Source organism: Puma concolor, chromosome A2, assembly GCF_028749965.1.
Source record: "Puma concolor isolate L17-30 chromosome A2, mPumCon1.1.hap2, whole genome shotgun sequence".
Classification (NCBI taxonomy): domain Eukaryota; kingdom Metazoa; phylum Chordata; class Mammalia; order Carnivora; family Felidae; genus Puma; species Puma concolor.
The window spans coordinates 116,875,988-116,893,234 of NC_141668.1; the positions used below are offsets into that span (position 1 = coordinate 116,875,988).

At 41.4% G+C, this 17,247-nt stretch overlaps 2 protein-coding genes across 19 annotated transcripts in view; one reads left to right on the plus strand and one right to left on the minus strand.

The window, feature by feature from the left end:
- The window catches only part of IFT122 (intraflagellar transport 122), a 74,611-nt gene extending 68,550 nt beyond the window's left edge, over nucleotides 1-6,061 (minus strand). For 2 of the 10 annotated variants that reach the window (XM_086697371.1, XM_025922370.2), the window contains exon 1: nucleotides 5,901-6,056. In XM_086697371.1, the coding sequence (XP_086553497.1) occupies nucleotides 5,901-5,941 (41 nt within the window). In that variant the 5' untranslated portion in view covers nucleotides 5,942-6,056. Of the gene's footprint in view, nucleotides 1-1,171; nucleotides 5,872-5,900 lie in introns of those variants that run through there. The other 8 variants (XR_015248239.1, XM_086697367.1, XM_025922365.2 and 5 more) reach the window with 8 other exon arrangements.
- On the plus strand, nucleotides 6,054-15,359 carry MBD4 (methyl-CpG binding domain 4, DNA glycosylase). 9 transcript variants are annotated; one of them, XM_086697375.1, is made up of 8 exons: nucleotides 6,054-6,190; nucleotides 6,316-6,521; nucleotides 7,544-7,770; nucleotides 8,369-9,228; nucleotides 11,947-12,021; nucleotides 12,099-12,233; nucleotides 13,355-13,504; nucleotides 13,999-15,008. In XM_086697375.1, exons 2-8 carry the CDS (start codon nucleotides 6,429-6,431, stop codon nucleotides 14,388-14,390), a joined length of 1,932 nt encoding a protein of 643 aa, XP_086553501.1. In that variant the 5' UTR covers nucleotides 6,054-6,190; nucleotides 6,316-6,428; the 3' UTR covers nucleotides 14,391-15,008. The 9 variants fall into 9 exon arrangements, with proteins under 9 accessions (XP_086553501.1, XP_086553507.1, XP_025777698.1 ...); XM_086697381.1 differs by lacking the exon at nucleotides 6,054-6,190 and adding an exon at nucleotides 15,015-15,359 and having other exon boundaries at nucleotides 6,226-6,521; nucleotides 13,999-14,102; XM_025921913.2 differs by lacking the exon at nucleotides 6,054-6,190 and adding an exon at nucleotides 15,015-15,359 and having other exon boundaries at nucleotides 6,226-6,521; nucleotides 8,369-9,204; nucleotides 13,999-14,102.
- The last annotated feature ends 1,888 nt before the right edge of the window (nucleotides 15,360-17,247 follow it).

Below are 17,247 nucleotides of genomic sequence, written 5' to 3' on the forward strand. Positions count from 1 at the left end.
CAGGCTGGAGCCATATTGCAATGATTCTTGAATGCTCTCGGCAGGGGATTTCATTAGTTCAGGTGACTCTAGTAAAAATGTGCTAGATAGCACTGCCAAGTCAGCCTATTGCAAAGGTTTAGCATGGGATAAATTCACCTGATACCTGAAGTCATCTAGAAATACAGACCCCAGGTAAGAGTACTTGGAGCATTTTGCAGAGATACTCTGTGCTGAGCTCTTCCAATACATTATTTCATTTCTTCCTCACAATTCTATGAAGTATGAATTATTACTTGGTTTTGTAGTTGAGGACACCATAGCTCAGAGAAATCAATTATCCCACCCAACATTACACTACCAGCAAGTGGCAGGGCCAGAATTTCAACTTGGGTCTGACTGTAGAGTCTGTGCTATACTACCTTCTACTCTCTACCTTCTACTTGAACTATTGTCAAATATGACAAATCTCTGTTATCTTTAATACTTTAACAATAACAGTGGATAACATTTATTAAGTACATTTATTTACTATGTGTGCAAGTACAGTTTAAATGTTTTACATGTATCAGCTCACTTACCCCTCACAACCCTATACCTATTTCACAAATGAGACAAATTAAGATGGAGAAGCTAAATAACTTGCCAGGAAATAAACTGCTACTGAGTGGAGGTGGAACCAGAATTCAAACCCAGACAGTCTGTCTCCAAAGCCCAAGATCTAACCACTATGATCTGTGGCCCTTATTTTCATTATTATTAGCATATGTCACAGTTGATAATATAATAGCAACAGTTTCCATGCTTTATCAATGGGGGGAAAAAAGGCATTACATGTAGAATCCAAAAAATTTTTTATATAGGCTCTGTGGACAACAGCCTCCTTTAATAAAAATAATTTTTAAAATAATAGTAATTCTTCACATATATTCAACAGCTGGCTGATGAATATTACACCCTTTCCAGTTAGGCATCCCTCTTGATAGAAGCAAACACAGACACTGAGTTCTTCAGCTTCCTCCTATTAGTTGGTAACAGATCTGGGCCTTACTGTTTCCTGGGCTTTCTTTTTCTGAACCTATGGGGAAATGTGCTTGGCATGTATCACACTGAGGAGAAACAGGGTGGTAAAGTGAAAATCAGAAGGGAGTTGGGGCTAGAACTGATGCCCTGTCCAAGCTTTAGTCCTCACCTACAACACAAGGCAAGAGAGCTGCCATCCCACCTCTGAGTGCACAGGCCACCCTTGTGCAAGCACCTGACACCTGTGGGTTGCTGTGATGAGGTACCGGATTTTGGAAAGGATCTGCACCACTCTTCTATAGTCATCCGTGGTCCTGTGGCTCCCTTTCTGCAATGTAGATAATCTAAGCTCATTAAAGTGGTTCCTGTGGGGATCTTCTTCATAAGGATCATTTGGGGTTGAATTCTCAGAAAATCATTTGAGTGTCTGATTTGGGCCAAGTCTTAAACTGTCTTCCTCTCAGATATGAAAATTCATTTTCTCTAAATGTCTTGAAATTTGGGGTGCCTGGGTGGCTCAGTCAGTTAAGTGTCCAACTTTAGCTCAGATCATGATCTCCTGGTCCAGAAGTTCAAGCCCCACATCTGGCTCTGTGCTGACAGCTTGGAGCCTGGAGCCTGCTTCTGATTCTGTGTCTCCACCTCTCTCTGCCCCTCCCCTGCTCACACTTTCTCTCTCTCTCAAAATTAAACATTAAAAAAATGGGGGGGGGGCACGCCTGGGTGGCTCGGTCGGTTAAGCATCTGACCTCGGCTCAGGTCATGATCTCACAGTTCATGAATTCGAGCCCCACATCAGGCTCTGTGCTGACAGCTCAGAGCCTGATGCCTGTTTTGGATTCTGTGTCTCCCTCTTTCTCTGTTCCTCCCCCACTCGCACTCTGTCTCTCTCTCTCTCTGTCTCAAAAATAAATAAAGATTTAAAAAATTTTTTTAAATTTTTTTAAATCAAACATTTAAAAATAAATAAGTAAAAAATAAATAAACGTCTTGAATTTTGCCTTCCTAAAGTACAACATAATGTTCAATTTACCCCAATCTAAACTCTTAAGGTACTTAGGATCTGTATAATTTATCATAGCTCTGAATTACATAATCGTCTATATTTTACACTGTTTCAAATACTATCTTGTCCCCTTAATTACAGTCAATTATAGTGCCCTGCAGTTTAAGGGCAAGGACCCCGTTTTAGACATTTATGGGCCTTTGGTGCATGGCATGGTCCTAGACACAAAATGAATATAACCAACAACCTGACAATGTTTTATCTTGAACCCTTCAGACTTTAATTACACCATGAGACTATGAAACCAAATAAAGGAAACCTCGTTTAAAATGGAGCTAGGAGGCCAGAAGGGGGAGCTCTCATGGTGTACGTTTATTGCAGCCCTTTGAATACTCAACAGGAAGAAGCTTATGCCTCACCACCACCCTAGATGAAGGAAGATTTTTCTCCTTGCCCAGCAACAGCCCAGCCAATGAGAGACTGTCACAACTCAGCCACTAAAAAGCCACTACACTTTGAGCTCCCAGTTTAATGGACTTTTTGTTTATAACAGCCCCTCCCAATTCCCCTTTTTCCTCTATAAAAGAGTGCTCCTCTGTTTTCTGGACTTACCTATGGTTCACCATAGCTTGCTTGTCCCAATTGCTGTCCTGCTTGCAACTGCTCTCCTACTCCTGAATAAACCCACTTTGCTGGCAAAATAACTGGCTGTTTTATTTTCAGGGTTGACAAGAGCACAGAAATTCAGAATTGGGAAAGACCCTAGAACTTGTCATGTAGTCCAACTCCCCCACCAAGGCAAGAATTCCCTATGGATGGCCATCCAGCCTCTGAACACTCCCAGGGTTGGAGAAGTCACCAGTATGCAGAGTTTATTACACTACAGGATGGCTCTCTCTACCCATCTGCCACCCTTTATGAGAAAGATACATTATCAAATTACACTGCAGAGAGACAGAGAGCAAGTCCTGCAAACTGTCCCCTGCCAACTTTGTGCCCACCCCACTGTAAAGGAAGTCCCAAGGTCAAGGTGCCTCTCCAAATCCTGCCCAACCTGACCCACCCCAACTTACCTGCTTGGAATCTTAGACAAATTATGTTACTTTAAGTCTCAGGTTCTTCACCTGTAAATAGGGTAATTATTCTAACCTCATAGGTTGTGTGGAGGTTAAATAAAATAATGCATGTAAACACTGTCTGGCCTATAGCAAGTACTCACTAAATATGAGCTAGTGCGACTGGAGGGTAATAGCAGATACTGTCCTTACTGGAATAAGGCAGTCTAGCCAGAAAAGTCACCATGGTTGAGGGAAACCTGGAGCAGTGGTTTTAAGGAAGAAATGAGGGAGTTCAGAGAATAAGACAGCATCTGGGAAGGAGCTTTGGATAGAAAAATGAGATTGCAGCTGAACTGGAAAGCATAAATTTAAATGTTAGCAAGCAGTGGGGGAGGAGGGATGGTAACAGGACCACCTAGTTAAATGCACAATCTGATTCAGAAGGGAAATGGGAGTCAATCTAGGATTATGCAAAGTAGAATAATGGATCACAGCAACAGGACTCAAAAAAGAGAAATCCTCCTGCCATGGGAAGGTTAGACTGGAAGCAAAAGAGCAGACCAGGAGACAGTGGCTGGTTCAGTTGTGGAGGACTAATCTTAGATATTTGGGATCTCTCAGATCTACTACCTATTTTTTTAAATAGTTTTTGTTTTGCTTTGTCTTATTCTGGGCTACCAGCTGGCATATGTTGCTGCCACCAAGATCGCTGGTCTATAGAACCCCTACACTGCCTATTCTAAACAGTTGTTTTCAAAGCTGTAATGGGCCAAAACCCAAATAACCAACCTTCATTCATCATTCTTTCACTCATTCATTAATTCATGAATACATATATCCATCAAATAGTCACACCAACCACTGATTTGTCTAAGCTCTGGAATATGCCTTTGAAATGAATAAAAAGTAGTCATTGCTTCTGAAGGGTTTATAGACTTCTGGGATAACGGATTCACAAATAACTCTTATACTAGACAGATTCTAAGTACCACAAGAGAGGAATGAACAAAATCTATGCCTGGGGTTGAAAACTGGGAGCAAATCAGGCTGTATTTGGCCAGCAACTGTTTTGTTTGGCTCACATGGTGTTTTATTTCAGTTTTTTTAAATTAGTTGCCAACACTTAAAAATTAGGGCATTTCACATAAAATCCATAGCTTCTGGTGGAAACAGGAAGATCTGAGCACTCGAGGCCAAATTCCTGCAGGGGAGTAATTGGCAGGAGCTGAGCAGCAGCTGCCCCTTTTAGGCAGAGCATGAGATCTCTAGTTTGCCACACTCCTTGCCATTCCCTCTTACTCCCTGACCTCAAAGCCAAATGTTCAGTTGCTAGTTTTCAGCAGCTTTATAAGAAAAAAGTAAAAAGAATTTTTTAAGCTCAATTTTCTATTAAAAGAAGTGAAAGATATACTGCGAAGGCTATCTGTTTCAAGAGAAATGGGGTGTAGAAAAGGGGTGCAGAATACTCCTAAGACAGACAGGCAATTCTGTGAGTTGAAGATGCAAATAAACACCTCCCATGATACTGCCTGCCTGACTCCTGCAGGCATTTGAGTTTGCAGCCTCTGTAACATGAAGAAAAATTAATGTAGTAGCTAACAAACAGCACTGGCTCTGGGGTGAGGAAAAAAGCTGGCTCCACCACTCATTCACTGTGTGACCTTGGCAAATTAATGACCCTCTCTGTGCTTCAGTTTCATGTAAAACAGAGGTAATTACAGTACCTACCTCAGAGGGCTGTTGTGAAATGACTGAGATAAAAGACATAATTCTCAGCCAGTGCCTGGCACATAGTAAGCATTAGCTATTACTAGTGCAGAATACAGAAGAGGGAGAAAGCATCTCTGAAGGGAGCCTTACAGAATGTTTCGAATTTCAGTGTGAGGAAATGAGAAAAGAAGGCATGCTAGCTTCACACAGAAGAGACTAAGCAAAGACAGAGAGGGAATGGCAAGGGCCCGTTCCAGTGGCCAAAACAAAGGCTGCACAATGAAGCTTGAAAAGACCATCTAGGAAGATTTTTAAAGTCAGGCTGAGGAGAACGATCCAGTAAGTCAGCATTTTCCAAAATGTTTCATTGTATGATGGATTTCGATGATAAAAATGGAATAGAACATTAACATCCGCTCCTAAGGCGAGAAAGTCGTTCTCTTGTGATTCTCTTTCAAGCCTTCTAATTAAGCACAGGAGAAAGTCTTGGTTTGACGCTATTCATCTCCAGCACCTCTCTGACGGCACTGGATAAATTTCCTTCCAGTTCTCCAGACTATAGACCAGGGGCTTAAAGGCTTCCTAGTTAGTTGCCAGTATCCAGCTACAACTTAATAATACCGTTTTGTTTCTCGCTGCTTTAAGTTTCACAGTTATCTCAAAGCAAGTGGTACTGATTTTCAAATACGGAGCAATAGTTTCCTTGTAAAATCATATTTGAGTGAAAGTAAGTGAGACAATTTAGAGAAAAAACGCCAAGGAAACAAGAGTATGGGTAACATGTGGATGTGGCAAAGATCGTGACGTTCGAGAAACACTGCCGTGGGTGTAAGCTGAACCCAGAACGGACTTGGACAGGGCCAGACATTGATTCTGTGTAAAACGGCCTCGACAGGCCACTAACTCACGCGTGGTACACCCCCTTGCTCCCGCGCCAGGCCTCAGTTTCTCCATCCGCAAAGGGGTGGGAGGGCGACCCTGCAGTCGCGCAGACCCGGGGTTCAGTGCCTTCAGCCCAGGCCGCAGGCCCGTTGCCCTTGGCAACCACGGGGGTTCCCGCAACGGTTCCCGCACCCCCGCCAGGGCTCGGCCTCCCGCTCCTCCCGGGCCGCCCCGCTCCTCACCAATGCTCGGCTTTATCTCTCCACGTCAACACGGCCCTCATCGCGGTTTCCCTTACGCCTCAAGCCCCTCCTCCCGCCTCAGTAACAGGCCCTATTCCCCTAACGGCTTTCGTTACTGCGCTACCCTGGCAACACACATGCGCAGTGAGCCTCGTGCGCGCGGCTGAGTTCCAAATGCGCAGGTCTAAATGGAAAGGCTTAAGAAAGAAGCAAAAGCGAAGATGGAACGGGGCCTAGAAGGTGTCTGCGCGACTAGCGCTCGCTCTACTGGTCCGAACGCGCGGAAGGCGGTACGTCTTCCTCGACGAAGGATTTGATTGGCTGAGCCGTGGAAATGGCGCCTGTGGCTGAGGGGGAGGTGAGGGAGCTGCGGTGGGATCTGACGGACATTCACTCTCTTCGGCTTTGGTTTCAGCTTTGCTCTCCGAGCTGAAGAAGCTTTCGCATCTTATTCTGCTCCACTCCTTGGTTGTCGTACCCTCTTGGCCAGTTGCTGCCGCCGGAGACCCCTTGAAGGGCACGGCTAGGATGGAGAGTCCGAGCCTGCGGGACTACGGAGCTGCCCGCTCGGTCACTTCCAGTGAGCGCCTAGACCCAGACCGGCCCAGTGACCTCCGGCAAGTCATTGTCCCCTTTCGGGACTCATTTTCACCAACTATAAAATGGGAGCGGGCTGGGGTGGATAGAAGGCTGGTGGTCCTTTCTAACCTAGGATCGACAGAGCTCGAGACCCACAGGGTTAGTTTACTCGGAGCAATGGCTGTGGCTCAGATACTCTCTTGTGAGATTCAGCCCGAGTGCTCCCTACTTCGTTACCCGAAATGACGAGGGAGGTGGAAGGAGCAGGGAGGTTTTGTGCAAGGGGAGCAAGGAGAGATCTGCTTGGGTTGCAGGGTCCCAGGAAAACCTTGTAGGAGATGTCACGTTAAGCAGCCAGCGCTGCTGACCCCAAAATGGAAGTCCTATAGGAAGTTCCAGAGGAAGCCACAGTCTTGTTTCGAGTACAGTGCTTGTATATGTGAGATACGGGGTTAGGATGATTTATCTACTGATTTGTTTTTTTCAAAATTTAATCCCCAGAACTACCTTTAAGGAAGTATTACCTCCTTTTTACAGGTGAAGAAAGGAGACTTTAAGAGGTTAAGTAACTTGCTCTTGGACGCATAGCTGGTAAATCGCAAGAGCTGCGATTTGAACCCAGTCCACTGACTTTAAAGTTTGTGCTGTTTTCATCAGGCTTCAGTTTCCTTATTCCTAAAATGTGAACTATATAATTTCTTAAGACCCACCCAAACCCCCAAAATTATTAACCCCAAAATACTTCAGAAGAACTTGGTTCTAATTCTAGTTACTAACTCTTGCTTAGTTTCCCTATTTGTAGAAAACAATCTGGGTTAGATACCTCTATAGATTATACAGAGATTTCCAATCATTTTTAACCCATGTTGCAGGACAGAGAGGTAATCACATAGCATAAGACTGGTCCATACTGATTTTAATCTCTCCTATAATCTAAATAGTCCATATGGTTCCTGCTCTGTCATGGATTGAAATTGAATAAGCAGAGGAAAATAAATTTTAAGTAAGCCAATCACCTGTACTTTGTTTTTGTTTTTTGTTTGTTTGTTTGTTTGTTTAGTAAGAAAGATGTTACTCTGGAATTGGAAAGAGTGGGAAAAGATGAAAAGCAAATGATGATAAAAAACAGCAGTGAGTGGAATCCCCTGCTGCAAGAATCCATTGCTTCCAGTCAGATTGGTGGTAGTACAATGACAGAATGCCGTAAGTCTGTCCCATGCGGATGGGAAAGAGTTATGAAGCAAAGGTTATCAGGGAAAACAGCAGGAAGATATGATGTATATTTTATCAGGTGAGCATACAATGTGGTACCGATAGCACAGCCAAATCATTTTATCTAGATAGGTAGCAGGAAAGCATAACAAGAACTTGGCTTTTTTCTATTTTTATCATAACAGCCATTATGGATTCTGTTCTTTGAGTGTCACAGGTTGGTTACATCAAGTGATTTGGGAACAAGTACATACTACATACTTCTACTTCAAATGGGTGCCTTTAAATTTGTAAGTTTGTAAATATTTATAAAATTATACTATCATAGAGAAAACTATTTAGAAGTACCACTTTATCACTTTTTTTTTTAATTTTAAATGACAAATACCCATGGCAGAGAGAGAAAGAGAGTACATGCAAGTGGGGGAGGGGAAGAGGGAGAGAGAGAATCTTAAGCAGGCTCCACGTGGGGCTTGATCATGACCTGAGCTGAAATCAAAAGTTGGATGCTTAGCAAACTGAGCCACCTGGGCACCCCATGCTTTTTAAATTTTCAATGACAAATACCCATAGCAACATTTGGAAATTATTAACTAAAAATCTGAAATGTGGTCCAATTCTTTGTAAAACTCACTTTTATTTACTACCAATAAGTTTTCTTTAATATCATTTTCTAGCCCACAAGGACTGAAGTTCAGATCCAAAAGTTCACTTGCTAAATATCTTCACAAAAATGGAGAGACTTCTCTTACACCAGAAGATTTTGATTTTACTGTACCTTCTAAAAGGAGCATCAAGGCCAGACATAAAGATAACGACATAGCGCCTCTGACATCCCAAATGCAAAATGAAAGGAGCAATTCAAACTGGAACCTCAGGACACGAAGCTGGTGGAGAAAAGGTGTCTTTCCCCTGCCAAGTGGTACTTCGGAATCGCAAAATAGCAGAGGACCATCTAACTTTAAAGAAGATGAGGGTGTTAATGATGTTGACTCCAGAAAGGTTAGAAAGTCCAAACGAAAGGTGACTATTTTAAAAGGAATTCAAATTAAGAAAACCAAAACAGGGTGCCAGAAGGGTCTTCCCGAGTCTACTCAAAGTAATAGGAAAAGAGAATCTGAATATAATAAGGCAGATGCTGAAAGTGAACCTGTTGAGCAAGGAAGTCAGCTTGATAAAACTTTCTCCATTTCTGATGCTGGAGCAAGCAACAAGACCCTCAGTGTAACCAATGAAGAAAAGAGAATTGTAAAAGAAAAATCACTGAGTTCAGGATCAAACTTTTGTTTTGAACAAATAACTTCTGGCATCATAAACAAATTATGTTCAACCGAAGAAGCAGAACACAGCAAGAAGTGTGAGGAAACCTTTTTAGAATCTGAGGAAATAACAAAAGTAGAAGCTGGGGAAAGGAAGGAACATTTGCATACTGACATTTTAAAATGTGGCTCTGAAATGGATGACAACTGCTCACAAACGGAGAAAGACTCTATTTCTGTGAAAATATGTCAAGGTATTCAGAGCGCTGAAGCAGCTGGTAAACATGTGATGAGTTTATACTCCCAGACAGTATATTTCATGCCGGTACCCAGTTAGGATGTGGGAATAGAATGAAGAAATAAGCCCAAATATCAGATATGTCCTACCAGTTGTTCCTAGTACCTCTGTTAACCAATCTTCAAACCCATGGCATAGAGGGAACTGGCTGGCTACTGCCTTGATACCCCCAGCAAAGGAGAATTGTGCCATTAACAGCTGCTACCATCTCTCCCTGGTTCAACAGCAGGGACTCTCCCCGACAGTGCATTCCCTTCTTCCCATCTTCTTTCCAGCCAGTAATATTACAACTTTAGGGAAAATAAAAAAGCTCCACTTGAGAAAAGGTTTGGGGAAGAATCTTGATGTGCATAAACTGGTTGTGAATAGTCAGTGTCTACTCTTTTGCACCCCTTCTGTTACTTATCACTGATGTGTGACTTCCAATTTCATTTTGTACATATCATAGTCATTTTTATCTTCTATTATAATGTAATGCTTCTCTAAAATGCTTTAGAGCTCTAAATAATTCAAAACTGTAATCATATAGTTCATCTATTATTTGTAATATGCTCTTAATACAGAGTTCAGAGCTTAGTAGTTTTGCCTTTATAATACCTCAGTGAATAAGAAATAAAAAGAAGACCTTTTGAGTAGCCCTGTATTATATATTCATTATGCCATTATGGCATAATGAATAACTCCTTTAAAGAAGAAGAATTTTACTTAAAGTCCTATGGGGAGACAGCCTGGATAAATGGTGGAACGGGGTTAGACTTGATTCCTGTTCTCAGCCCTACTCATGGTTTTATGTCTTTGCTGTGCCTGGAATTCCTTTATTTTTAATAGAAGCTGAACCATATATACCTAGGAAGTGCTTCTATATATATACCTTGTGCTTCATATATACGTAGGACAAGCCTGTCCTTTAAAGACTTCAAGCTTCTTAGAATCTTAAGGTTTATGTAGCTTTATTGCTAGTATAATGGGTAAATAAAATATGAAAAACATCCTTTTGTGACCAAATGGAAGTATCCTATTTGTAAAGAAGTCTAGTTCTCAACACCAGGTGAAGTAGCCTTAGTTTAAGAGGTGTCCAATGGAATAGTAAAGATTTTCCCATTGGCTTAGTTGGAAATTGCCAGGTAAACTGAGCTTCAGTCTCCTAATAATAAAAGAGGCTAGTTAATAATTATTTGTAAGAGCCCACAGAAGAAATGGAACTAATAAGAGCAGTTTCCTTTGTTCTCTTTTTTGACTTTATATTAGGCTTTGCCTATTCAAAATAGAATAGCAAAAAACAGCTAATTATCTGGAGAGCTGGATACCTATCCCAATCTATAGTCGATCCCACTCTCATTTTGGGATGGCTGTTTTATTTTATTTTATTTTTTAACTTTTTTATTAAGTAATCTCTATGCCCTGGGTGCCTGGGTGGCTCAGTCAGTTAAGTGTCCAACTTCCACTCAGGTCATGATCTCATGGTTCATTGCTTGGAGCCCTGTGTGGGCTCTGTGCTATCAGCCTAGAGCCTGCTCTTGATTCTGTGTCTCCCTCTCTTTTGGCCCCTCCCCTCCTTGTGCACTGCCTATCTCTCTCTCTCTCTCTCTCTCTCTCTCTCTCAAAAATAAACATTTAAAAAAGTAATTTCTGTGCCCAATGTGAAGCTCAAAAACTCATAACCCTGAGATCAAGAGTCTCATGCTCTTCCTGACTGAGCCAGCCAGACACCCAGGATGGTTGTTTAATTTCTAAGCCTTAGTTTGTTTATCTATAAAATGGAGTTAATAATCCTCACCAGTCCTGTGTTTCACATCAAGAATATTACAAAGTAAAAGGAGAAGTGAAAAAGATGGCTCACGCTATACAAATGGCAAGATATTATTAACAGACATTCAAATTTAGAGGGTAACCTTATGGAGAGTATTAAATGTGATGATTTTAAAAACTTGGGAAGCCCAATAATGCTGGTCAAATGGTCTTTCTTAAATTAACCGAGCTTCCCAGTAGACAATGGTCAGTATTCCAAGGTCCAAATCAGGTTTTTCGGCAGGTTCTGTTTTGTCTGGGTCCTTTCTTTAAGCATAAAGTGTTCACCGCAGAAATTTTGGAAAATATAGAAAATTAAAGGAGAAAAGAACAATTAGCAATAACCATTATACTGGTTTGGTTTTTTACATTCTAATCTTTTTTTTTTCTTTTTTTTTATTAAATTGGGATCATATGTAGAATATTGCGTTTTTATTTAAAAGTTAAGAACATGGGGGAAGCTATTCATGATATCGTCTCAAAATGGTTTAATGACCACATTGTACAAGTATGTCCTAATTTAAAATATTCCATATTCTAATTTTTCAGTACTAAGAACTCTGAGCATGTCTTAGAATACTAGTGTAACACAGTGGTCAAAGTTATGGACTCAGGAGCCAGACTGCCTAGATTTGAATTTCAACTCTGTCACTAGCTGTGTGACCCTGAGCAGTTTACTTAGTTTCTCTGTACCTCCGTTTCCTTATCTGTAAGGTAAAAGTAAATAGTACCTAGCTTGTAGGTCCATAGTATTAAATTGGTTAATTTTTGTAAAGTGCTTTGCTTAGAGCAGTACCTGGCACATACTAAATGCTTTATAATAGTAGTGTGTTATTGTTATTTGTACCCCTGAGTATTTCTTTAGCCTAAGCCATAGCTTCTATAAACAATGTTCACCCTTCCTTTTCAGAAGATACCATTCCACGAACACAAATAGAAAAAAGGAAAACAAGCCTATATTTTTCCAGCAAATATAACAAAGAAGGTATCCCTTTCCCAATCAGAAAATCCTATTTTAAGTCTGTTTCAGATGTTCAGCTCTGATGCAGTGTGTTTGTTTAGCCCTTAGCCCCCCACGACGCAAAGCCTTTAAGAAGTGGACACCTCCTCGGTCACCTTTTAACCTCGTCCAAGAAACACTTTTCCATGATCCATGGAAGCTCCTCATCGCTACTATATTTCTCAATCGGACCTCAGGTTTGTGGATTATTTTAATCTTTATCTTAGAGACAGTGCAATGAGGAGAAAGAACACTGGATTGATTAGGAGCCCTGGGTTCAAGTTTAACTTTGAGTCTGTGTGACCTCAGGCAAGGACTTCTTGCAGCCCTGTAGCTCTTCAGCTATGAGGAAGTTAGACTAGATGACAGCCAAAGCCTTTTTCACACTAAGGAACAGATAGATTGTCATTTATTTTCTACTTCCAAACTAGTTTTGGTCATAGTGAAAATCAGTTACTTAACATTCTTCCACCCTCTGTCATGTGTAAAAGCATTTCTTTTTCATTGAATGCTTTCTTTAATGTCATTGGCACTTTGTGTTCTGTATGCTTTTATACTAGTTATCTGATGACTGGATTATTTGAAAACTAATACCATGCGGGGCGCCTGGGTGGCTCAGTCGGTTGAGTGTCCGACTTCGGCTCAGGTCATGATCTCATGGTTCGTGAGTTCAAGCCCCGCGTCAGGCACTGTGCTGACAGCTCAGAGTCTGGAGCCTGCTTCGGATTCTGTGTCTCTCTTTCTCTCTGCCCCTTCCCCACTCATGCTCTGTCTCTGTCTCTCTCTCTCAAAAATAAATAAGCATTCAAAAAAAATTAAAAAAAAAAAAAGAAAATTAATATCATGCAAGGCCAGGTATCAGCATGATTTAAACTCTTAGCCAAATCAGGGCGCCTGGGTGGCTCAGTCGGTTGAGCAGTTGACTTCAGCTCAGGTCATGATCTCGTGGTTTGTGAGTTCGAGCCCCGCATCAGGCTCTGTGCTGACAGCTCAGAGCCTGGAGCCTGCTTCAGATTCTGTGTCTCCCTCTCTCTGACCCTCCCCCGTACATGCTCTGTCTCCCTCTGTCTCAAAATAAATAAATGTTAAAAAAAAAAAAAATTTTTTTTAAACTCTTAGCCAAATCATCAGGAGTGTTGGTTATTGACTCTGAAGGTGGTTACCAGTTCAAGTAATGGCTTCTCATCAGGGATTTAAAAAGGAAAACAAAAAAACAAAAAACAAAAAACCCTCTGTACGAGATTTCTAGAGAGGAAATACCTGAACTTAAAAACAACCCATCAGGAGGCTTGTAATCACAGTTACTTTTACTTCCCAGGTAAAATGGCAATCCCCGTGCTCTGGGAGTTTCTAGAGAAGTACCCTTCAGCTGAGGTAGCAAGAACCGCAGACTGGAGAGATGTGTCAGAACTTCTTAAACCTCTTGGTCTCTATGATCTTCGAGCAAAAACCATTATCAAGTTCTCAGGTACTTTCCCATATACCCAAAGGAAAGAACATAAACTATGCCTATTTAAGAGAGTCAAACCTTAAACTTTAATGTTCTAAGATGCTATATTAATAGAGGTCATTCAGCTCAAGGGCTAAAAGCATGTAAAAACAATCCACTTGCCCCAAACTACAGTCTCCCACTGATCCAAGCAGTAAATCTTTGCTCAGCACTGGGGCAGGCCATCTAGGAAGGATGAAGAAGTCAGCAAAGCAGAAGGCCCCATTGACCTCAGGGACTTTACCTCTGTCTAGTTAGCACAAAATCACAATGGTTACTAAGTGGCAGGTGAGAGGTTTAGACAGGGGTGTTGTGGGAATTCAGAAGAAAGAGCCATCAGAACTGGGGTTGTTAGGAAAGACTCTTTGCTGTCCCTTCCTGCCCTTCTCACCATCCAGCTCTGCATCACTACATATTTGGGGAAAGTATCTTTTCTAGAAGCTGACCTGATAAGTGAGGTTTTATCTTTGCAGATGAATATCTGACAAAGCAGTGGAGGTACCCGATTGAGCTTCACGGGATTGGCAAATATGGCAATGATTCTTACCGAATTTTTTGCGTCAATGAGTGGAAGCAGGTGAGGCCCACCCCCAGCCATAACATCTCCAGCACATTTTGTCTCCGACACAAAATACACCCATCCAATAGCCAAAACTATTTCTTGGGCACATGTGCTGCCATCATCACAACTAGTTTTGTTCCAGGCTTGAGGGGCAGTGGTGGCTTGGGGCTGTTGGCAGAAGGGAGAGGATCTGTAGACACTCCCACCTCCGTAAAGACTCCTTGGTGTGGCCCTCTGACTGACCTCCAGCAGTTTATCACTTCTGGCCCTGTAATGTCATTCCCATTCATGTGTGGTCTCTAAGCCTGATGTGGTTCTTCTCCTGTCATAGTCATATTAGCCTTCAAAAATGACACCACTGAAGGAAAGCAGGCAGGTTTGGACTTGGAATATATGCTTGTGGGGGTTTCTCCTAGTGGTCCCAGACTGCTTTAACAGCAACTGGGCCCTACTTCAGCTACCCATTCAAATGAGTGTCCCCTGTCCACAGACATCCAGCGGGTGTCCTGGCAGCTGGTGGGTACTGCCAGGTGGCGTGGTACACTGCCCTCTTAGTCTGTGACTCACCCTGAAGCATTCAGCCAGTAGATCTGGCTAAGCCCATCCCTGCTCCACCATTTATTGTGATAACTCTCAGGGTCTATAACCTTCTCCTGAAAAATGGCCTATTAATACTTGACTCATGTTGTCCCCAACCCACGTGCTAGGTCATGTTAAAGATCAGTACTAAATTGGAAAGTACTTTGTGAAGGATTGCCTTAATGTAAGATAGAGTTTTAAGCACTCATGAATCTAATTAGGTTAAAGGTTATAATTTGCAGGAATATTACAATAAGGTATTGTTCCCCTACTGTACCTTTGAAAGGCCCATTTTAAAAATGTATTTCTGACTAACTTCTGTCTCCTAATGTGTTGTATTTCTTCCAGGTGCACCCTGAAGACCATAAGTTAAATAAATATCATGACTGGCTTTGGGAAAATCATGAAAAATTAAGTCTGTCTTAAAATTGTTTGAAGTTTTCAAACTCAGTTTTTATACCTTACTTTGTACTTAAGTAAGTTAAGAGCTCCATTAAGCACAGGCATATAGATTTTAGTCCAACTAGAAACATGATACAGGTTTTCTTAATATGTGTAACACTGGTAGATCTTTGTTACTGAATGTACTAGAACATGTTTTGAGATTTTTTAAAAAATAAATTATGTGACAAGAAACCTAAAAATGTAAATGACTTTTCCAATAATAAAATATGATTTGAAGTTGAAAAAAAATCTTTGTCAACTCTCAATTATACAAAGCAGATTTCTATCAATCTTGCTTAAGGAAAGATTAGACTTTCAGTTCTCTTTCAATAAAAATGAAATTACACAGTTGTTATGTAGGAAGCAATCAAAGAGTTTGCAGCCAAAAATGTAAGAAAAGATATTACAGGGTATAATAGGCAGCTAATAATAGGCAATTAGTCTTTTTACTAAAAAAAGATAACAGTAAGTTACTTTTGTCATCATGTGTTCTTGATGACTCTGTGCTAGCTTTTAGTAATTAGAGATTGGACCCCAGCATCCAATTGATAACCTGTGATTATCTGCCTGCCATTTTGTTTCAGAGTATCAGCTTCTGGCTCATGCACCTTGACCCCATTGTTAAAGTTTTTAAGTTTTGTGCTGTTCTTAATACAGGCATCATAATGTAGCACAAATACTGAAACGTTTACCTTAGAAAGAACTCACCAAGCAACAACAACAAAAAAATCCCAAGTCACTAAGTCTCAATTACCAATTGCCATTTTAAGGTATAATTTGAAAACAAAATTGATTGAATAAATGAAAAATAAATTGTTAGGGAAACTACCTTTGTTGTAGGGTGGAATATGCTGCAGGGCTAGTGGGTTGTTTCCACATTAGTGAGCCAGTTTTAGTTTTTAGAGAGAGAGTTGAATTTTGACCAGAGAATGGGAAAACTGCCCACATCCCTGCCACCCCCCAAGGCAAACATCCATTTTATAGTGTCCCATTACATCTTTATTTAACAAACCTCAAAGTAGCATTTACTAAGTGCAAAGCTCTGTGCTGGAGGACAGATGAAAAAAGATGAAAAGGTTCTGTAGAGCCTTTTCTGTAGGTGCCTGGCTGGCTCAGTAGAGCATGTGATTCTTGATCATGGGGTTGTGAGTTTGAGCCCCATGTTGGGTGTAGAGATTACTTAAAATCTGGGGGCACCTGGGTGGCTCAGTCAGTTAAGTGTCCCACTTCAGCTCCGGTCATGACCTCACGGTTTGTGGGTTCGAGCCCCCGCATCAGGCTCTGTGCTGATAGCTCAGAGCCTGAAGCCTGCTTCGGATTCTGTGTCTCCCTCTCTCTCCCCCTCTCTCTCCTCCCTGCTCCCACTGTCTCTGTCTCTCTCAAAATAAATAAACTTAAAAAAAAAATAAATAGGGGCACCCGGGTGGCTCAGTCGGTTGAGCATCCGACTTCTGCTCAGGTCATGATCTTGCGGTCTGTGAGTTCGAGCCCAGTGTTGGGCTCTGTGCTGACAGCTCAGAGCCTGGAGCCTGTTTCAGATTCTGTGTCTCCCTCTCTCTCTGCTCCTCCTCCGCTCATGCTCTGTCTCTCTTTCTCTGTCAAAAATAAATAAACATTAAAAAAATTTTGAAATAAATGCTACATTAACGTGACTCATAGGGATGGTCTGAATGACAACCTCAGGTTGAGAGGGTCACAGAGATAATGCAATTCAGTGAAGGTGGTACTTTATGCAGAATAAGCACTCAAGTGTTTTTTTTAACTTCTTTCATTGAGACAATTCACATAATCTAAAATTCATCACTTAATTATGTTTAAATATACAATTAAATGATTTTCCGTATGCTGACAATGTTCTGCAACCATCATCACTAATTCTTAAGACATTTGCAACGCATTAAGAAGAAACTCCATGCCTGTTAATAGTCAAACCCAAAGCCACACACCTCACCTCCAGCCTCTGGCAATTATCAGTCTGCTTTCTGTGTCTATAGATTTGCCTATTCTGGGCATTTCTTACAAATAAAATAATACGTGACCCTTTGTGTCTGGCTGCTTTCACTTAACGTAATGTTTTGAAGGTTCATCTGTGTTGTAGCATGCATCAGTGCTTAACTCTTTCTTGTGACTAATATTC